Raw genomic sequence first — 23,490 nt, 5'->3', positions numbered from 1 at the left:
TGATTTTCAATCGAATATTATGCAAAATCATAAGGGTAAGGAAAAGATGATGCTCAATCTTTGGTTTTACCAAACCTGCAAATGAATAAGCCGTTGGTTATACGGGAGCCTCAAGGGTCTGTTGTGGATCAAAATTTGAGTGGGGTTGTATCTCGGATAGGAAAAGCTGCAAAGTCTGTTATTGTCATAGATCGGGTTGTGGTGCCGGAGCATGGAACAGATGTTGGGCTGCAGACTTTGACTTCGAATCCACTTGAGGATGGGGAATTCACTGATCCGGAGTCTGAGAATGACCATTCCATTCAACCAGCTAATGGCGCATTCACAGAGGCTGCATCGGAAGAGAAGGCGATGGAGGCTAGCGACTCCTCACAGCAAGGTAATGGAATTATGTCTGATGTGGCAAACGGTGCGCTCGCGAAGGTAGACCAAGTTCATGACCCACGTGATATGGTGTCAGTTGGAGACACACCCCTTGTGGGTACAAGTACAAGTACAAGAACAGACACGAAATCCTCTATGCCTCAAAATCCACGATTTAAAAATGTGCCACAATTTAAAGATGTGTTCGAAGAGCTTAAATGGGAGAAATTACATGGTAGGATCCCCCTCGTATATCAAAAGCCTTTTCTTCATTCAAATACAACATGCAATGGTGACAAAAATGAAGAAGATGATGATGATTCACAACACGATAAAGACAATGACCAAGACCAGAAACTAGTTCACGAGCAATTTACCCAAGTGATTTCAAAGAAAGCGAGGAAGCAGCTTTCAAAAAAAGGTAAAACACGTCAAGATGTTAAATCAAATTCCCATGCTCACTTATAATCCCACAAATGTGGGGCACCATCATGTGGATGATTTCGTTCGATTCATCTGTTATGTGTTTAGATTCGCAGATTTTTCCATATGTGCGTATTATTGTTGATCCCTTTTACTTTAACAGAGGTCAGGTTTGGCCCCCCTCTAATTCGTTGTACTCTTTTCGGATATAAATAAATTAAGGGATGGATCCCTATTTTAAAAAAAAAAGTATAATACATTAAGTATAATACTTGAAAATTTTATTACATGTTTCATACGATTATCTGAAAAGTATGAGTACTTTTTTAAAATGTACAAAATACATGAAAGTTTTTATAATTATAGATAAAAACACATATTATACGAGTTTTTACTAACTAGGCACATAAAGCTGGTTGTTGATTCCTAGTTTTGCACTTCCCCATCGTCGCTGGCAAACAGGATCAAACAGGATGTGATTTTTGACTATTCTTGATCTTTGAACGTCGAGTAGGTGCACATGATAACGGAAGAACGAAGGAAAATGACCATCACATTTCACATAAATCTTTTTAAGCTCTTCTTTGAAGTAATACAAAATGGTATCTCATCTATAGAATATTTAACTTTTAATCTCAAACTCATACATAATTAAGACAGATTGTTCGTTCATAGTTTTACACTTCCCACCCTCACTTATTAGTGAAAATGACATGTAGGACATGATCCGTGAGTATTCTGTCTTTCAATGTTGGGTAGGTGTATTTTTTTTTTGTTTTTTTTTTTTTGTTGATACGATAGATTCTTACACTAGGGGGAGGGGGAGGATCTGAAGAGGTCAAAGGGTAATTCGGAGGGAACTGAACCATCACCGGATCAGACGGGTGCACTACATACCCATCTGAATTTTTTAAATAGAACCACTTTTTTAATGTTGCGAATTGATAGGAGGCAAGATTTGCTACCAAACTTTAATACATTGGTGGTGACCATCAGCTCAAAGACTGGTGGTTTGGTTAGGTGTACTTGATAAAGCACTCTTTCAACAACCAAAGCATTAAATGTCAAAGCCATATCTCTCTCAACATCTATCCGAACGACAGAAATTATCCTAAAGGGACACAAATCTACAAAAATCTTCATCAATGATTGGACTTGTATGATTGCCCCACAGGTAGTTCGATTGGTTCCGTAGTTACCAGTAGGTCCCGTGATCGACTCCCGTAGGAACACAAATCTACAAAAATCTTTATCAATTTATGGAGCAAAATCTACAACATGACGATAAAGCCATATCCAACTACTTCTATGTAGCCAGTCCATCAATCCTTTTGTCTATCCAGTATTCGGTTGCCTTGAATTCTTTAGAGATATGTAAACCTGGTTCTTTAATCTTTCTACTACAAATAGAACTGGCATGAATATCTGACGGATAAATGTTGATTAAAGATATTGGTGGTTATGACTACACTTTTTTTTTTGGGTCCAAACTTAATTGTTAGATTACCAAATATACAATTAGTAAATCTTATATACGTTAATATTGTATAGATTATCATGAGTTGATGCATAATACATGAGTAAAATTTGGAATTCAAATTAAAATTCAAATTAGTTTTCATGCATCTAATTTCAATCTTGAGAGACGTTGCTCTCCTCTCAAATTTCATAGTCGTACCTTTATATTCTACTTTATACGTCAGTAAGCTATATCTCTTTGCTTGTCACTTCACCGCATAACACAATCATTAATAGATCTTGCCCAGTCAACACCAATAAAAGGCTTTTATCTTCAAATATCCATAATTTGAACATTTGTTTGTCTAACCATGAACACTCGTTAAAATATATTTCAAGTGTTAAATTTTTAAAAATACAAAATTAATTAAGAAAAATATATAAATGCAAGGGGATTAATTATGGAAAGTATATAAATGTAAGGAAAGATAATAATTGTTAGTGTGTTTATATACATAATAAATTAAATGAAATGTAGGCTTCGAATCCTCTGTCTCCAAAGTAGTCGTTGTCCCCTCTGTCCCTTATTTGTACAACTGCCACGTGTTTCTAACCTTTTTTTAACCCAAACTCAAATAAACCGATAATAATCGGTTTACAAGTTTACTCAAAATCAATTAAAACAAATAACCCAAAACTTTTTTTATTTTCTTTTTAACAAAAAAGAGTCTTGTTGATCATAAACATAGAAATCAACTAAAACTCTTCTTTATTTTTTACCCCAAATCATCTTTTTCTTAAACCCTAACAAGTACTTTGATTCACTCATTATATCTTTAATCTTGCAACAAAAACAGTCAAAGGATCAAGTAGCAAGATTCAATTTCATCTTTATCCAGGTAAAACAAATCAATAGATCATGTATGATCAACAAGACTCTTTTTTGTTAAAAAGAAAATAAAAAAAAGTTTTGAGTTATCTGTTTTAATTGATTTTGAGTAAACTTGTAAACCGATTATTATCGGTTTATTTGAGTTTGAATTAACAAAAGGTTAGAGCAGTTGTACAAATAAGGGACAGAGGGGACAGAGACTAATTTGGGGACAGAGAATTCGAAGACCTTGAGGTATCCTAAAGTAGGATATAGTTAGAGACTACTTCCAAAACAGAAAAAATGAACAACCACTTTTGTAATACCATAGATACATACTATTTTAAGGATTAATTTCAAAAAAGCCCCTTGACAAATGCCTTTTCATCATATCACGCCCTGAATGTATAATTGAACCAATTTACTCCCTGTGCTACTATAATTTTTTAAATTAAATACAATTGTGTTTCACAGCCCAATTTCTAGATGCATCGGTCTTGTGCAGCACACATGGATTTATGAATTCACCAAATTATTCCCACAAGTTCTTAATTACCAAAATTTTTTAGTTACTTACTCATAATAAAAATTCTTTTGAAACATTCTAGTTTTTCCCTATATCTCCAGAAAAAAAAAATTTGGTGCAACTACCGGTTATTATCATATTTGAAGTTTGTAATAATATACATTAGCTTATGGCTTCTAATTTTGTATCTTTTGTTACAATTGAAAATCGTATTAAAGAAATGTGCTTGTTATGTACATTACGTTTTATTACTTTAAAAGTTTTTATAAAACTGTAGTTATCCAAAGTCATCTTGACTTATTTTATTAGTTATAAATAGCATGTGGAGTGTAATTTAGTCAGTTCACAAACCATGCGTGCCACACATGATAGTTCCAAGCAAGCAAATCTCGCTCAAAAAAAAAAAAAAAAGATAATATCAAAAACCTCCCTTAAGGTTTCTCCTAATATTACTTGACATCCCTAAAGTTTTATAAATATTACTTACCTCTCCTAGTAATTGTAAAAGACTTTGTTAACCCTCACTTGATACATAATTTGCATATCAAATAAATGGAACTCAAAAAATTAAGAAAAAGAAATAAAAGTCACTTTCTTCACTTTTTCCTTTTTCAATATTCTCTCTTACTCATTTTTCCTGGATGACTATGCAATTTTTTATTTGTAAATTATAGTAAATTAAATTTTCTTTATCTTTTACTTTTTCTGATTGTGATAAAATAGGATATGATCTCTTTATTTATTTTGAGTTGATTTTCATAATGATCAATACAATTTAAAGGTTTGGACACAGACTAAGAAGTTGGGAGCACATAGAGTTAAATTGCTGCTACTGTATTTCTTTGCAAATATCTTTTTTGTTTTTCAAATTTATATTTTTATGGACTATAACAGTGTGACGTGGTAGTACTATTAGAAATTGTTTTTTAATTGATGGTTTTTTGGGAGTAAACAAAGTGATTTACGAGTATGTTTATTTAGTGAGCAAGTGTAGTTTAGGGCTTTTCAAAATTTTGTTACATAAATAACAAAAGGAAGGGAGGAAAGTGATATTTTTAAAACCTTAGGATTGCTAGGTGATATTTAGAAACATGAGGGAATGTTTCTAATATTATCCCAAAAAAATGCAAGTCCAGTTGTCTACTACATAAATTTGCCTGTAGTTTTGGTATGCCTTGTTTAACCAGAATCTTTGTCAATGGGATTGCATGGTCTTAACATGTTTATTACAACAAATAGCTATCATAGGTCTAATTGAGGTGGGTGAATGCACCATAGAAACCCGCCTAATCTCTTCCCTTTTGGACATGCATACATGCTTGTCTTAAAGTAGGAAATGCATTTCTGCCAACACTTGATATTTAGCCCAAATTAACTGCTCTGACACCAACATTAGCAGTAGTTACAAAATAACAGTTATGTTGAAGCTGAACAAGATACAAGATGATATAGGTCTAAGGGAGGCCGGAAAGAACAAGATTAACATCACATCGCTTTATCGCCATTATTATGTCAAAGTGTAACTGACTATAGTCCTGCTCATCACTGTAAACTAAAACTTATGTGTACACATTCTACAAAACACAAGCCCCCTAGAACAGAACCAGGCACATGTATCAGACATCAAATTAGTTCAAAATGAATGTAGCCCAGGAAGGGGACGGCGAAGTCGATGCAACAACAAACAATGTCTTCGTACTTGTTGAACCTTGTTGAGCATCCAACGCTAGCATGTTCAAACAGAGGATTTTCCAGTCGATGATAGCCATGCATCCCAAACCTCTTCCATGTCCCATAATGCCAATCTTTTTGTATGATGATCATTATACCGTTCCTCCAAATCACATCGAATGCTGATGGCACGTCTTCTTGTTGTTGAAATCAGGATTATCTCCAAAGGACTACATATAGAAGATATATCTCTTTTCTTCTTGAAAACACATCCGAATTGAACTCAGGCCACCAAGTAGCTAGAAGATCCAGAATGGAGGAGTCCAAAAAGAATCTGCAATAAGATCATGGGTATGCTATACCATGATGCTTTGACACATTCAACTATCAACATCACATCACAAAAGTACTGAAGCAATTGCACTGGAATGCCTTCATGATATGAGAAAAAAGCCATCCTGCAGTTATTTGAATTGCAATTAATGGCCAAACACTACGAAAGTTTGAGATTAAATTCTAAAAGGATGTCTTATAACTTGCACGTACTTCATTTATAACGAATCTATCTGAAAAGTTTACCAACGAATAAAAACATTCAAATCCATAACTGAGAAAACTAGGAAAATTGAAGAATTTTTTTTTGTTCAAATGGTTGCAGCAAAAATCATGAACTAGCTACATTTCTTTCGTTCAGACCTGATGCTGCAACATGTATCCTGTGAGTAACAAAGGACTGCAGCAACCAAAAATGTGTTAAGCTAGTAGTATTGATAAGAGAACTTTTAACTACTGATAAGAGAACTTGTAGCTGACAAGTGCAAAACTAATATTGCTGGGAATGTGCAAAAATAATGCACTTGCAAACATCATGATGAGAATTTTGAGGAGTATTCAGTAATAGACATGTACACACCCTTACATACACAAAAACATTTAAAAGAAACAAAAGTTACATAACAGCGACTCCTGGGCTGAACTTATTATATATATTACTTTTTAACATCATTTTCAAAAGCCAGATTACATTCAAAAGAAGCAACTTTCAGAAGCCCTTCCATCGAGAAAAAGTTGGTTACTGAGTACTTTTGCTGGATCAGGAAATCAAATTCTAAGAGTTTAAGTGACAATGTGGTTCAAATACAAAAAACAAGCAAATCATCCTGTATCAACTTAAATCATCACGGTCCAATAGCATTACAAATTCAAGCTAAATTCAGTGGATATAAGATATACATTTACCAATTGTATGAACATGATTAGTTTTTTTTTTAAATTTAGTACATTAACTGAAAAACTTGAATTAAAAATATCAATACAAATAGTACCTGCCAGACTGAAGGCATATATTCGCGATGTTTGGGCCGAGGACCACTACTTGTATTCCTGTGAGATGGAAAAACCAGGGAAATAAAATAGACTTAGACAACCCAGGTTGGGAAAAAAAAATCCAAGGAGCTCAAGTAAAAAATCATAAATAAAAAAATTTACTTCAACAAGTAGCAGTACAGAAACACAATTGCAACTGGCACATTCCAAGTGCCTTCTCCTTTATGGTAACAAACATCTTTTCTTATGCCTGTTACCTGATTTAGGTTCGAGTTGCGGAAAACAGATTTCATTCCCAGAACATTGAACAAATCTCAGATCAATGATTCAAGTACTAGATTTTACCCTCTGAAGAAGAGTTAACAGACATAAGGTTCAGCCCTTTAAGCCTATTAGAAGCTATGTTATATTTCATTACCATTGCAGGTACCTAATAGCTCTTAAACTTACTAAAGAGTTGCATGATAATTGAGATCTGAGCACAATGCCCTGCAATTTTTCTTTTTGTTCCTTCCATCTTGTATTTAAATTAACACCAAGAACTTACAAAAGTAATTCCTTAAGAATTCTTGTGCGCTATGATTATCAAAAGTCAACCAATCTTGCCACCATTCAAACCACCCCTGTTGTGCCAGGCAATCTCATGGTCAGAGAGAATCAGAGAGAGAGAGAGTCAAATTCTTATCTACGTTGTGCCTCAAAATATATATATATATATATATATATAGACAGAGAGAGAGTGAAAGAGAGAGAGAGAGACTTCTTATATGATGTGCACTTCAAAATAATCCCAAATCTTAAAGCCAGAGAGAGATAGAGAGACAGAGAGAGTCAACTCTTTATATAAGGTGTGCCTCAAATGTTCGGACTGCTAATCCCAGATCTTCAAGCCTAAACTTCTACTTATCCTCTAAGCCTACATCCCTAAGAACTTGCCATAACTAATTGAGATAATTGCCCTAAACAAAGCTATTCCAGAGCAACTCTAACAAAAAGACAAGAAACCATATACTTTTAGCCACTCCAAGTGGGATTAAAATGACGATGAAAGGAATAAAGACATTTCACATATTTTATGGTTTTGATGAAATTTCTCTATTTTGTGGTAAAATATAGCAACATGGAATTAATTAGAGTAAACGTCCTTTGAAAACACATTTTAATAGATTGTCCTTTGGTTATCCATTGTCATCATACAAGAAATTTCGAGCTCAAGCTTCTCCACCTCTTCTTCAAGTGAGATAAGTTGTGTTGCTAAAATTTTGATTGGATCAAAGCAACCATGTTATTCTGCTGTCTATATGCAAGATCAGTGCTGTCAAATGTGACGTAAAAAAGGACTCATCTGAGATCCAAGCAACAACCTCATAAGTTCATCTGCTGTAGATTTGTCCCCAGAAATTGAGTTCTTCGTAGCTAAAACAAGCAACGGATGCACCAAGAGAAGCTTCTGAAGATCCTGAACCACATTTTCCATCACACTTTGAAGAGAAAGGCTTTTCCTAAGATACGGAGATGTTGCACAATGCCAAACAAGTTAAGGCCTTGAAGCAATAGAACTAGAAAACCAGGTAGAAAAGAAACATACAGAGCGCGTATCAGTAAGAAAACAATAAGGCACATGTTAACCAATAACGTGAAAAGGAAAGGAGCAAATGTTTTTAAAGCTTAAGAGTGACTGTTGTTTGAAATGCAAATGACAGAAAACATTTAGAGGAGATGTGCTAGCTTAAAATGTTCATTGATATAAAGATGGACGTGAAAAGGTAATGCAATCTAACCCAAAATGCAATGGACAATGGTAACAGCAGAGAAGTACACAACCACAGAATTGGAAAGGCAACCTTATTAGTATTGAGAACTTAATAAAAAATTTAAAAAAAAAGAATAAGGAAATATTATATTTCCTACCAATGTACAATCTAAAACCATTTAGTTTAAAGGTCTATTGCCATTCACTCCTGTCACCATTTTCTGGGTCTGCAAAACATTCTGAAATAGCAGAACAAATGTTCACGAGTGTCTTAAATGCAAACTTCCACATGCATACGCTTCTAGGCTTCTGGAATACCTTCAGTAACATTGAGTCCACAGTTGAAATAATCAATTCTCATTGAGTGCAAAAGTGAAACAAGGACTGAGTGGCTCAACCATAGACAATGACAGTGAGGGGAAATGGGTGATGAAAAGGAAGAGTAGGAACTTGCATGTATTGCTGGTAGAATAAATGGATAGCAAGAATGGTTCAATGAAAAAATAAAATCAAATACACATCCATCCCTAAGTCTAAAGCAATCCACAACTGGGAATTGTACAAATTTATAAATGAGGTAGGGAATTGCTAGTAGAAAGAAGAAAGCTACAAGGCCATCAGTTTATTTTAGATTCAAGTGCTTCTTCTCCAGAAGTCCCACAGTCCATTCTAAGTATAAGTTTAGGTATAATTTTTTGCAAATTGACAATGTCCAAAGACTAAGCCGTGAGTCTTATTGATAAAATCTTTAAAAAAAACTTTTGGCACTAAATTTTCCTAGCTGAAACATGTTCAAGTTAATGTTGTATACATTAGACCAACACTTAAAATGGTGAGAGAATGGCTAATGCTTGATTGGCGAACCTCAATTTATAGTTTTCTTCTATCTTCCTCCATTCAAATGCAAGGAGAACAAAAATCTCCAGTCTGGATTTTAGTACTAATCGAATATAACAATGTTAACAAGCAAATGAATATGATAACAGTAAATTGAACAGGAAATGCTAAGCCACGGCTTTGTTTCTACTAAAACCAACAGAATGGGGACTTAAGCTATTGGAACTACATCTCTACAACTAAATTCACAATATAGACAATGAACAGGCATCAGCTGAGCTTCCTGTTTTTACTTTTTATCCTAGCTCCACTTTTTATTTCACTTAAAAAGTGTCTGCATAGCCCAAAGTAGCCCAAAGCATATAGAGGGGAAGATATTAATCCATCAGGTCTATTAAAAATCATCCTTATGTCTTTTACCTGTTGCTGCCTCCTACAAGTAGTGATGGCAAAGCACGATCCATCCAGTAGAAAGCTCCAATGCTGGTGATAATAAAGAAAATTACAGATATTGAGAAACAGAATACGTTTTGGGTAAGCTGAAACCACAAGGTCATTCATACCAAAAAAATAAAAATAAAAATAAAATATCTCCACTTGAAATTAAGACTTAAATTCTGCAAAAAAAAAAAAAAATTGCTTTTGCCGTTATCGTGGTCAGATGCTAAGATGGTACTTATTCATACAGACAATAGGAATCAACAAAAACTTCAGCATACCCTAAGGATCAAACTACCAAATTTTACATGAAGAAAATTTTAATTGGTTTCCCACACAATGACTACCTGATACTTCCTAACAGGTAACCTACCACAGTAAAACACCCTGTAATATATAGTGCCAATATATAGATATTACACTAAAAAAAAAACTCTATATGCACATAATTATAATATGCATAAATGCTACATAGTGGTTCAATCATCTATGTACACGGATATATTCTAGACGCAGATACTTTGACATACACATAGTTATGGATGTGTGCATGCACATAATTCTTAAAAAGGAAAGGAAGTCTTCACAGCACACAGTTGGCTCTAGCACCTTCATTTTTTGTCTTCTTTTGTCCATCTCTGATTAAGTGATTACAGGAAGTATTTGGGGGACATGCGTTCTAATTAAGTGATTTTTTTCTTGAATTCCTTCTTTTACAAAGTACACTTGAAAGAAATGTTGGAGATTTTCTAGAGTATCGCAGACCAACTTGCTCCAATAAAGATAAAAAATTTCTCCATGCAGTTTGGGAGTGGATGATTAAGTTATCACATTCCATTTACTAGTTACATGCCTAACATTTTAAAGAACTTATTATCTAAATATTATGATATTAAGCAATTTAAGGGGGCATAAAGAAAAAGATCAACATTTTTTGAAGAGCTTAATGTAATTTCACAAGCTAGATGACAGGTCCCTATGAGCATCCCAAACCCAATGGAGTCACATATATGCCCAAAGCCTGTAGATAGTTCTACTTGCACAGACAAGTATGTTAAATTTTCTGCAATAATTGCTAACAAAAATTGGTCTAAAACATTATGCCAGTCATGCAAACTTGGTTTTGCTGTTTTACTTTGTTTAGAGTTGTGGCCTTCATTAAACCAGTGAAGCATTGTGAGAAACTCTTCAAAGAATTAAACTAAGGATGTTATACCAAGATGAGAGCCTGGGAGCAAAGAAGCATATACTTGCTATTAGGATTCTTGGCCAAACCTGTCCAACACAAGCAAATGAACACCAACACCTTGTATATCCTTTTGCTTTTGAAGTTGATTATTCATAGTCTGCTGGGCAGAAAACAAAAGAATATTACTGAAACTGTATATCTTTGACATTATAACACCATAAAATAGAAAAGGTGCATGAACAAGTAACCAAAACAGACATCTTTGATCCTCAAATTTTGAAAACAAAATCTATGCTTGTAACCTACTTCTTGATGGAAAAGGAACTTAAACATGCAAAGGACCTTCAGAAGAGTTAGTACATCATTCATTTAGCTTACAAGAAATGTAACAAGACTCCAATGAAAAAATAATGATCAAAACATAAGTGGCGTCAAGAAAGAAATGAATGTTTACTGTCATTTATTTTCTGTAATGCATGTTATTGGTAACTAAGTAGTTTGCATAAGTTTCTTTTAAAAATCTAGTTTAGTCCAAAATGTATAAACACGTGAAAACAAATTACGCCACGACAGACAACTATAAAGAAGTGTATGATTCCAAGTGCAGATGTATGCAAAAGTAACTTTCTGCATAGTAAGGCCAAATTGTATAATTCCGTGTGCAGAAGTGTCTTTTTCTTTTTTATTCCTTTTCATCCTGAGCATCATAAAGATGCAAAGCATGATTGCAAACTTTAAGTCAACATTCTCTCCTCCTTCAAGTATCAGTTCCACCATAAGTGAGCATAAAAGATTCCAAAAATTCAAAAAGCACAAGGATAATATCGCAACAGGAAGATGCAATAACTCATGCTTTTTGTGTACTAAAACTTCCTTGCTCAAGAAAAATGAACTTCAGTCCACTAGAAAAAAACAAGCAAGGAGAGTATTATTTGGAGCTCAAAAATGTTGAACTCCCATTTGCTAACTCACCTTAAGAGTGGCAAGAAATTCTAAACTATTGTAACAACAGATGCATAAGAAGCGTCTCATGCACTCAGCAAATAATTCTTCATCAGATTGAGTTTGTGACTTCGTATCTGAGTAATTGAAAAAAAAAAACACCAAAGACTGAATTAGTTTCAAATTCATCCAGCCCCAACATGCTATAGGAAGACAACAAAGTAGTACATGTTATTAAATCTATCAAATCATATATCCTGTCTATCTTCACATTTCTGTCTCTTTTTGGGAATGAAACACAATTAACCTTTCCTACACTAACATGTAAAGGATTTTTCACACTAGCAGCCCTAATTGCATGTTGCATGTACGGGAATTTCAAATACGAATAGAGGTTAGCATCCAGGCCCATTGGGAGTAAAATAAAAGAAATAAATTTTTACCCTGTTTGTAAATGGAACATTTTTCTAGTAAAACATTACATTAAATGTGTTCCTATTGTAATTTAATTCCTCATTGTTCTCTTAAAACATTTCGTATTTCAACACCAAATTATGAGAATGGAGTGCTCTGTTTATCCCCATTATATTGCCATATAATTACAACCCCACCAAACAACTGGAAAAGAACAAAACTTATATAACATCTAAAATCATTATGCAAAGATGAACTGAAATAATACATGGAAACGTATGACTTCTTACCGTTGCTATTGGCTTGAATTAATTTGTGCTTTAACAATCGGGAAAAGCGTAAAACATCGAACCGACAATCCAAGTCAACAAAAACAGCTAACCGCTCCATGCCTCCAAACTGGACGCCTTTCCATTGCTTAGGCAAAATACAACTAATCGCAGCCTGAAAAAAAATTCACAAAAAAATTTCAAGAAAATAGTTTTTCACATATTAACGATTTAACCCAAAAAAAGAAATGCAGAACTAGAATTAATTGATCATTAATTAACTAATTCTAATAAATTACCTGCATTAAGATGTGGGTTTTACCGGAAGAAGGAGGGCCGGCAACCTCGACGACGTTTCCGGGCCGGAGAGGAAGCTTGTGAAGCGGCGGAGGCAGTGGCAAAAAGGGTCGCTCCGTGAAGAGCCGAGTGAGCATTTCTTTAGCTGTTTCATCGGCTTTTATCCAATCTTTCACTGCTGACTCCATTTTCGGTTTTGGAGACCGACACAGGAGTAAAGACCAGACGTCAAGAACAACTACAGATATAGGCAAAAGCAGTCAAACAACAGTCTTACATGTCAATATAGGGAAAATCGCCACTTTAGTCCTTAAATATTTCACTTATGTCAATTGCATCCCTCAATGTTATTTTAGCCTAATTTAATCCTTTAACTTAAATTTCTTATCTAATTAGATCCTTTTACAGCAGCGCCGCCCACTAAACTTTTTCCAACACAAAAGTCACTACCTAATCAAGGACAAGAAAGGAAATACAAGTCATGCCATATGCTAAAACAAAGAAGTCTGAAAACTGTCTATCAAATGGGGTAGAATACAAATTTTACACTAAATTGGGGAAAAATAAAAATTTTCCACCGCCATTTATCACCGGTCAACGAGTCATCGCCAACTCCCTCACCAATCTTCTTCAGTGAACTTTCGAAACAAAGAGGTTCTCTTGGAACTCTCAAATTAGTAGCTAATTTTACCTAAGCAGCTAAGACTCCTCTTTCAATCTGTCAATATTTCTACAAATGAGACATCGCAATTTTCTCTTTTAACTCCCATAAGTTCTCTACCAATGTTGCTGCATTGTTAATTTCATTGGATTCCTTTGTTGGGAAAAAAGCCCGTGTGAGTGTCGTCAAAGCAGCTCATTTTATGAATATTTTTGTGAACATTTTTTTTGTTTGCTCAATATGTATTCAAGATTGCATATGTTGAAGGGGCCCAAAACTGTTAGATGAAATGCTTGAGAGAATGTCAGTGGCATGAACCACCATGGTCTCTGGTCTGCAACCCTCAAAATTGCGCTAGAGGCATTTGAAGTTTTTGAACCTCTATTTACTGGAGGGTAGATAAAGGACTTGAACAAATTTCTCAATGTTTTTTATGATGCGACTGGTCATGGTTCTGGGGAGACAACAGAAAAGTCTCATCTCCGATCTCCCTAGAGACTTCCATGGGTTTGGAAGCCTTGAGAATTAAATTCCATGGATTCTACGTATTGAAACTTCATCAATTTTCTGATTTTTGCCAACTTTGTGAGAAGGCGATGGAATTTGAGAAAGAAATGTAAAACAAGAGAAGGCAGTGATGCTTAAGGAAAGGTTTTTGTTGATGATTAATGGCAGTAATGGATGAAGATTTTTTTGTTAAGAAGAGAATACATATGATTCGGTGGTAAAATGCTTTGGTGGAGAAGACACTTTTGCAGGTTCTTTTTGACAATTTCTGTTTTCTTCCCCAAGTTAGTGAAAAATTTGTTTTTTTCCCTTATAATGGAAATCCATTTTTCTTATATCTAACATTCGCCCTGACTTTGTAGTTCCTAGATTGCCCATAGTTGGGCGGTGATGTTATGCCGGAGAGATTTTTATTGGTTGCACCACCATGAAAGGATCTAATTGGACACCAAATTTAAGTTAAAGGATTAAATTAGGCTAAAACAACATTGAGGGATGAAATTGGCATAAGTGCAATAGTTTAAGGACTAAAATGGCGATTTTCCCTATCAATATATCTTCTAACGTTTCCCCAAAAAAAAAAAGTCAAACAATAGTCTTACAGAATTGGGTTTTGCTCCCAAAGAAAATTGAAAATGGTTAAAAATGCTCTTTAAAAATTTAAACTTTTGACCCCTTAGGATTTAAAATTATTTTTATGTTCTGTACGTAGGCTTAGATATAGTAAAATTCACTCCCATTAACGTAAATTTTCATGTGTGTACGTGTATATATATAGTCAAAGAACTCCTTTTGTGTCGGAAGTTGAAGCGATACTTGTTAACTGAGAGGTAATGATATGTAAATTGATAAAGTTATCCCATGTAACTTATCAACCATATAGACTAAGGTTCCGTTTGATAAAATTGAATCTGAATTCTGAAGTCTGAATTCTGAAATCTGAATTCTGAAATCTGAATACTGAAACAATTAATTTGCTGAATTTTAAGCACTGAAAAAAATATATGAATGTCTGAATTTTAATGCTAAACCTATTTATACTGTTTGATAAATATTTATACCTGAATGCTTAATAAGTTTAATTTGATAATTTTGCCCTTATATCTTTTCATTCAAAAAAGAAATAGAATATATGATTTAATTAGTTTAAAATTATAAGGTATGAAAATGACAATATTTATTTTTAAATCAAATTAATATAAAAGATGAAATATATTATATAAGGAGTATGGAGAAGATGTGAAAGTCATTAAAAAGGGAGAAAAGATAAACTAAAAATCGTTAGATAGAGAATATTAGATTATTTAATTAAATCAGAATTTTGAACATAATTAACAAATAAGGGTAGATTTGGTAGATAAAATAAGGTAATTGAAGTAATTCTATTGATTCTTATCAGAATTAAGCATTCAGTTAGGATTCTTGTGCTGAAAAAAATACACACAGGTTCAGCATTACTTAACAAGTTCAACAAATAGATTTTTATTTATCAAACACTCAAAACATCTGAATGTCTGAAAAAATTCAGATTCAGCACTTTTTTATGTTATCAAACAGACCCTAAGTGTGAAAGCCGGGGATCCACGTCGGCGTCGTCGTCGTCCACATGGCGAGAGGGGATTGATTTTTTGGTGATGTGGCGCAAGATGATTGGTTGTCAGCTAAGCTTGGTTGCACCAGATTTTTCCCTCCCCTTCCTTCATCTCGTCTTTCCTTCCTTCTGGTTCTGTACTGTCTTTTCTTCTTTCCGCTTCATCAACCTCCTGTCTACCCACTCATCAGCTTCATCTCTACCCACTCCAACCTGCTTCTTTTCGGCCACAGATTGGTGTTGTTTCCGCTCCAAAATTTGCTTTGGTTGCACCTGATTTTATCTCTCCTCTCTCCTTCGTTTGTCTTTCCTTCCGCTTGTTTTTGCTATTGTGCTGCTTTCTGCCCGCTTCTTTTTCCCTTTTCGGCCAGACCCTGAGGCTATTCCCACTCAAAATTTACTGTGTCTTCACAGTCCTTGGACAGCTTCCCCACCTTCTCTTTGTTCTTTCCTTCCCGAGGATTAGGTGGCTGTGATGATGAAGCATGTTGCTTGTTCTCGTTATTTCGCCACTCAATGGCTTCAGATTTCTTGTTTGAACCCCCGAGCAATGAGGAAATCGAGTACGAGCACGACGACAGTAAGGACGACTCAAGCGAAGAAAACGGAGAAGCGAAAAACAACACCGTTAACGAGGAGGAAGACGAAATATCAATTTCTCCAGCTAAAAAGAATAAAAAATCCAAGCACTCTCCCTGGGATTTCTCTTCCTACTCCCAGTCAGTTGCCGACGAGCATGCCTGCCGCTGCACCACTTGAGGACCACTCAATTGAGTTTCGATTGGCCGTGCCTGAAGGAGAATGGTATATTGGGAATCCAGTCGATTACATAGATGCGGCGGGCTATGAAGCATTGCAGCAAAACCTGGCCGAAATTGATAGCGGTGGGTGGCGAGGAGCGCCTCCCGCATCAAAAGCTTCTGTAGAAGCATTAGAAATCACGGAGATTAAGTCAGAACTGGAGGCATTGGCTTGTGCTGTATGTAAAGATATAGTTGGTGTTAGAGAAATGGTAAAGAAATTACCTTGTGGACATGGGTATCATGGGGATTGTATCATACCGTGGTTGGGGTCGAGAAATTCGTGCCCTGTATATAGGTATGAGTTGCCGACAGATGATGCAGAGTACGAGGAAGAAAGAAAAAAAAGAGCTGCCGCTGCCGCTGCCCTGAGTTCTTCTTCCGGTGGCATTGGCGGTATTAGTGGTGATTACGAGATTCTGTTCTTCTAATCACACCGGTGGCATATACGTTTACTTTCTACAATTATTTTTTGATTTTCTTTTTCAAGAATTAGCTTATGGTTTCAGATATTTTGACTCGCAGAACTCTCTTTGTGGACTAGCTTGAGGAATTGTAAACTTGTTTCTTCTTTTCTTGTGTTGGGCTCTGAGAGAGCCAAATTCGGGGAGAATTTAACCATGAGTTAGAATGGAAACCACAACCATGGGTTTGACACCACATCCAACCCAAAACCTTAAGACATTGGGTCTATGGATCATTCCCACTTATATGTTCCTCATTCTACTTATCTCTTTCCAATGTGGGATATTGATTCACACTTGATATCCCAACAATCTCCCCCTCAATTGTGAATCTCTTCCACATCGGACCTCTCTCCCTAACCCATCCACTCCATCAAACCCACTTCAATCTGGAGTGTACGATTCTTACTCAAGAGCCCACATGCCCTTACTTCACTGCAGGTCTGCATGATTTTTTTTCCCCGCTCTTATCCAAGCCACGCCTTACCACTCCCATTGGCTTTTTATCCTGGAGTCACTGCCCAGCCGAACCATCGGCTCTGATACCATTTGTTAGGATCCAAGCGGGAAACAAACAACTATTGAGACATCAAGTGCACAACAATTTAATGAGAAACAAGCCACAAGTATGAAAGATAGACGACACACAATATTTAACGTGGTTCGACTCCACCATTGAGCCTACGTCCACGGAGAGAAACCTGTTGTTTATTATGAGAGGAAAACCCTATACAAGAATACAACTTGAACCCAATTCCAACCCTTGTATACCATCTCTCATCTCTTAAGAAGCCTCTCTCACACCCCATGTATAAGACTACATGATGCCCACTTGTGTGCCCTTGTATTTCTCTTTGTGTGTGTCTTGTGTAGCATGCCAACCCACCTATTTATAGAGGACATTACTGCCAAAAAAATCAAATAACAATTGGAAACCAATACTATTTCCTAAACTCATATAGAGTAGGAAATAGCATCTAGTTAAATAGGGTTTTACTTGACTACTACTTCAAATAACTAAAACCAATTAGAAAACTAGTTACTTCCACACAAAACAAGAAATCTACCTAAAAGAAATTAAGCCAATTTCCTAACATCTTGTTAATGTAAATAAGATTTATTTCGATAAAAAACTTGTTTCTTCTTTATCTCGAGCATCGTGTCCTTGGGGCTAGATAACATGGAAACTAAAACATTTGCACCTATGAAATTAATGATATCATTTTAAACATGATATGCTATGCTATTGAGGTATGCAATTTAACATGTGCATTCGGGTGTTTTAGGAGCTTTACTTATGTCATAAAATGCAGTTAATTTCTAGTTTCTTGTAATAATCTTTATTTGTTCAGTCTGGCAAACCGCAGCTATTAAAGGAGAGTTCACATTGATGGTTCTTTGCGTGCATAATAGATGTTATACCTTTAATTGAAACTGCAGATGCAGAACATGGATGTATTCTTTAGAAACCCTGACCGTAATGATCTCCCCATTGTATTCAGGCTGAATCTTTGCTGAACGTCAGTCAATGCTGCTGCCCGTGCTAGCTCCCAGTGTAATGCGTGATACTTGGTCGGGGATTTGCGGAAAGGCGTATGATTTGCACAATCTCTTGTGTGCTTGGATTCAAGTTCTCATTAACGTTTTGTTATTTTAATGCATGAAAGCGCGTCTTGCCCACCGAGATTGTAGAGTGCCTATTTACTTCGTTATTTGTGTGCAAAATTCATGACTTGCATTTTCTGCTCCTGTTGTGTGTTGCGTTTTTATCTTGAATCTTCGTATGGAGACGAGAGCAGATATTTATTTTAAGAAGTTCTTGAGTTCGAATTCCTGGTTCTTATGTATAATAATAATAATAATCAACCGTAGCTTGAAGTGAAACTTGATGTAAAGATGCATCATGTTTTACTACAATTTTAGGGTGTTGTAATTTTGTGCATTTAGCTTGATGAATGCTCGTGCACTCTCAATGCTGAAACCCTAGCCGCCAACTGGGAAGCTTTCATTCTGGCCCCCGCCCATGAAAGGGGTGAAGAAACAGATTTCAGACGAGAACTTGATGATGATCTTCTCTCCTCCTAATGAGATTTAGTGAGAATGGCCGCCCCCGGAACCGGAAAGCCGTAGCGTTCTCAATATTGGTTTGGTAGATTTCTACTATTCCACTTCTACTTCCAGTGTGCTTTTTCAGTAAACGATTGTTGTACGGTACATTGATTTTTAAATTACTACGACTACAAGTAAAAGCTTGTCCAAACCAAAAAAAAAAAGAAAAAGAAAAGATTGAATACGTGGCTAAATGTCAATGGGTAAAACCGAAGGTAGAATTGGGAGGTGGAACACAGGATCCTAATCTTTTATTTTTTTTAAGTATATTATTTGGTTGGCAATTTAGCCACTAATTAACTTTGTAGTATTGTACTATAAAGAACTTATATATAAAGTGGGAATGGGTGGTGGAATTTGTTGTTGGTCTTTCGTCCTTCTTCATGTAGAAATCACGTGCACCATGGTTGTTGACTTGTTGGTCCTGTAAATCTTGTATCGGTTTTGTTCCCTTTTATTTTCCAAACCACCTGAAACCCTATGCCAGAAAACGTGTGCTAGAAATCATGTGCTTTTATTTCTCTCTTCCCCCTCAGTCTCTTCTGGTTCTCTTTTCATTTCTTCCTTTTTTCGTCATTCTCTCTCTTTTTCTTTTCCTTTGCCATCTTCCTCTTTCTCAGGCAGCAAGACTAATAAGGTAATCTTTTTTTCTTTGCAGATTTGTGTTAAATTTTTTTTTTTTTTTTGCACTTCTAGAAGACCTCTGTTCCCCATTGTACTCTTCTTCCTCAGATTCATCTCCTGTTTCCCATTCACAAGTTTCTGACTGTTACATGGTTGTTTTTGTTCAAATTTTCTTATTTTGTTCCGTTTTATTGTTATTGAATATTTCTCTTTTATTTTTTTTGTTAGAAAACCCTTATTTTGTTTCTTTTATTTTTTTGTGTCTAATGTTTTCCGTTTGTTTTGGCTAGAAGTAAAAAGAAATCCGTGTAATTACTTTATCTTTCATTTTTTATGATGTTTTATATTAATGATATGCCAGTGAACCACAAAATCCATTTGGGTGTTTCCGCCTTCTTGCTCATAAACTTTGACAGTGGAATTAGCACATGAAGAGGTAATACTTTGTCTTTTATATCAGTGCCATTTTTTTTTTGCCCTTGATTTGTCCCCTTTTTTTTTGAAACTCCAAAACTGGGGGTTTTTTAATCTTTACTTTTACTACTACGCCTCTTACTTATCCCATTTTCCCTCTTTATGATTTAAGTTGTAATCAAATTCCATCCCTATTTCTACAATAACTATAAAGAGACGTTTCCTATATTACTAATTGTTGATGTCATCAAATTGGGTGTTGAAAGCTGAAAATTTTTGCTTAGGTTGGATGGTTGGATGTAGTAGTTACGGGAAACAGGACAATTGAAATTTTAAAAGCATGAATTTTTCACTTTATTGATTGGAGCAAGTTCAATTGAATGTTTCTGAAATTTAATTGATAATGTGAAAGTTTATGTTAAGCGGGCAGTGGAACTGAATCTAATGAGTTACGATGTTGGAGTAATTGGTGTAATCTGTTTAATCTTTTGTTTGCCTCACTATGTTTATGCTGTGCAATTATTTTTTATTATTCGGATAAATTTCTCAATGTTTTATCTGCCTAACTGTTTTAACATTGTGGATGATTGTGTTATTTGATAAATTTCTCCAATGGGGAAGGTTAAGAACCTAGATACTTTCAATTTGGAAATTGGGTGTCTAATAGTTTCTGTGTCATGTTTTGCAGACATCATGATCGTTATCATCTATCGATAGTTCAAAAGTTGCTGCTTATGCATTGTGAACTTTTTTTTTTGTACATTTGATATTCTCTTCATTGTTTTCTTCCCTTTTTACTCATCTAAAATTTACTTTTTTTTTGTGATTGCAGGTGGAGAAAGTTGGGCTTTTTCCTCTTCAACATTGCTGCAATACTCTAAGATATGGTATATTTTATTTCATTCACTAACAAAAAGTTTACTTTAATGCACTGTGATCTTTTATATTTTTTAATCAAGTTTTGATTGTGATTTTCCTGGTTATTCATTACTTGGATGCTCTTTCATGAGCTTCCTTTTCCATTCATTAAGGAGAATGCCTGATTTCTTTATTTGCTTTGCATCTCTATGCCATTAAATGTTGGATCTGTTTTTGATAGTTCTGTGTGTATTTAGTTGCTGGTTTCCAGCCACAAATGACCAAAAGCATTGTAAGTCATCAAGGATTTCCATTATTCTAGATTATTGTTTCTAAGTGCCTTTTCCTCATGTCTTTGCATAAATTTTGCCTTTTCATTTTTCTTTTGCTAGAGTACAAGTTTTTCATTAAAATTTTGCTAATTTTGTTCTGAGGGGATTTGCTTGTGTATCTGATAGGATGACATTTTGAGGATATAATATAAATTATAGTAAAGTTAGTTCACCACCAAAATGGCTTTTCTTCTCTTTTTTCCTGCCATTCAAGAGGTTTTTTTTATTCTCAATGGAGCTTTTTTCTTCCCTTCTTCGTACCTTTTGGCTGGCTTTCATGGTACAGTTTAGTAGTACAAAATGCGATAAATCTCTTGGTAAAACTTCTTAGTTATATATTCCATGAATCTAAACTGTACAAGCTAACCAATTGCTTTCAACCCTATGTCAATTTTCGCTAAATTACAAGGACTAGCATAATTTTACTGATCTGATTGTTTCAATTTGGATGGTCAAATTTTTTCTTATTGGATGGGATAATTTGAAATTTAGAAATCGTATGCAAGCGTGGAATATACTTGGCAATGGATGGACTAAAATTGTTAGAGTTGTTTTAGGCAAGTAACGGGAATTAATTCATGGTAAATGATCTACTTATTTAGTGTTTTAATATTTGCCTTGTGTTAATGCCTAGATGTTTGAACATCCATTTAAGCCATTGGCAATTTGCGATTGATTAAACAAAATCTGTGCAAGCTTAAAAAAATATGTTTGCAACTCCTGTTTGTAAGTGCCATGAGTCTCTGATCATTGATTCTGTCTAACCGTATAGAAAAATGGAATTAATAAAATAGCTATATTTGCATTACCAAATTGCTATAAGTAAGAGAAGTCAATGGAATTCCTTCCCTAAGATACTTGCATCTTGTGTCTTACATGTATATTATAGTATAACTCATCCAAGAATAGTCTACTTCTATGCTGGGGAACATTTATGATACTTGGAGATTACTTTTGATGTCATTTTCTAAAGATAACATAATATTGCCTTTTGTTGATATTTGTCACTCAGGTGCTCCAAGAGAGTTCTAACATTTATTTTTGCAGTAAATTATGGGATTGTATTATTGTACCTTTTAAGTTGATTAATGGAATTTTCTGAAGATAACATAATACTACTTTTTGCTGATATTTGTCACTCTCAGGTGCTCCAAGAGAGCTCTAACATTTATTTTTTCAGTAAATTATGGGATTGTATTATTGTACCTTTTAGGTTGATTAATGGATGCTTCTTACCCTTTTGACTGTTGAACCTTTTTTTGAAATTCCATCAATTTTTTGAGATGCCTAATGAATCTATTCAAACCGTTTGTTATAATCTAACTGAGCTGGTCAGCTGATAATGTTTCTAAACCTGGAATTTTTTAAAATTTTATTTTTTTAATGTTGTTTCATAGTTCTTTGAATTGAAAGGATTTTGGCTGGCTTTAGCATCACTTGATAAACAGGACTTTTCTCTAGGCAGCAAGCCTTTTATGATTTTTATGAAGTTGGCAAAATATTAGAACTTACCAGGAATTTTCAATCTCTTGTATTGTGACGTGGAGAAGATTATAGTTGCTAAGTGTGATTTATAGTTGTCTTTCTTTTGTGGGTCTTTTATTTTCTCAATTCTTAAAGAGAATCCCTGCCTAAAGTCTCCATTTTCCCTTTGTTTCCAGCCTTCAAGCATGACAATGGAAGGGTGCACAAAAAGAAGCACCAAAGATGGTGATAAATCCACACTGGTACAGGCAGTTAACAAAACCTGAGCTGCTTCAATTTTTTAAATTCGCTCGGTTAAAGAACTATTGTTACTCAAATTGATGTTAATTCAGAAATAGTAACTATGATATGAAAGCAAGTATTATGATACACCGCTACATCACTTATCTCTTGATGCACTATATGTATATACGAATACATGAGAAACATGTGATCCAATAACAATCCAAAAAAAAATAAAAATAAAATTGCCAAAAAATCTAATTAAAAAGGAATTATAATCTTTTTGAATGTAATAATGGTAAAAAATACGTTGTAAAACTGAATGGAAAAAGAGCTAGAATCTTAATGGTAAACAATCTGCCTAGTAACAAATCCAAAATATATCTTTTGAACCAGGCTCCAAGTATCTGCACATCTGCGGTCAAGGCTTCGTCATTCATGGTAGAAGTAAAATAAACAATGCTCACGCAAATGTATAGAGAGCAGCAACAATGGCCTAAAGATTGATTGGTCTCTTTACTTATTTGATTATTCCTTTGTTGTATTTGTTTTCTGTGAGAGTTCTATCATTTTCATCTGAATTATGTGTTTCTCGGATTATCAAGTTTTTGGTTTCAACAATATATCACACTATTAGATAACATCA

General features: G+C 34.7%; 1 protein-coding gene and 1 long non-coding RNA gene across 4 annotated transcripts; one reads left to right on the top strand and one right to left on the bottom strand.

Moving 5' to 3' along the window:
• Window positions 1–5,112: 5,112 nt before the first annotated feature.
• On the bottom strand, window positions 5,113–13,021 carry LOC113722724 (DNA repair protein XRCC2 homolog). Of its 2 annotated transcripts, XM_027245976.2 has the most exons (9): window positions 12,780–13,021; window positions 12,502–12,655; window positions 11,828–11,934; window positions 10,942–11,012; window positions 9,649–9,711; window positions 8,003–8,140; window positions 6,638–6,695; window positions 6,009–6,045; window positions 5,113–5,770 (listed from the first exon to the last, which is right to left on the bottom strand). In XM_027245976.2, the coding sequence occupies exons 1-9, from the start codon at window positions 12,963–12,965 to the stop codon at window positions 5,706–5,708; spliced, it is 879 nt and encodes a 292-aa protein (XP_027101777.1). In that variant the 5' UTR covers window positions 12,966–13,021; the 3' UTR covers window positions 5,113–5,705. The 2 variants fall into 2 exon arrangements, with proteins under 2 accessions (XP_027101777.1, XP_071904373.1); XM_072048272.1 differs by lacking the exon at window positions 6,009–6,045 and having other exon boundaries at window positions 12,780–13,020.
• Window positions 13,022–19,287: 6,266 nt separating this feature from the next.
• LOC113722717 (uncharacterized) lies at window positions 19,288–23,490 on the top strand. 2 transcript variants are annotated; one of them, XR_011814026.1, is made up of 5 exons: window positions 19,288–19,546; window positions 19,895–19,969; window positions 20,780–20,834; window positions 22,799–22,864; window positions 23,241–23,490. It is a non-coding gene; the product is annotated as an uncharacterized lncRNA (long non-coding RNA). The 2 variants fall into 2 exon arrangements; XR_011814025.1 differs by lacking the exon at window positions 23,241–23,490 and having other exon boundaries at window positions 22,799–22,991.

This window comes from Coffea arabica, chromosome 5e, assembly GCF_036785885.1.
Source record: "Coffea arabica cultivar ET-39 chromosome 5e, Coffea Arabica ET-39 HiFi, whole genome shotgun sequence".
Taxonomy (NCBI): Eukaryota; Viridiplantae; Streptophyta; class Magnoliopsida; order Gentianales; family Rubiaceae; genus Coffea; species Coffea arabica.
This window is presented reverse-complemented; position numbering and strand designations above follow the sequence as displayed.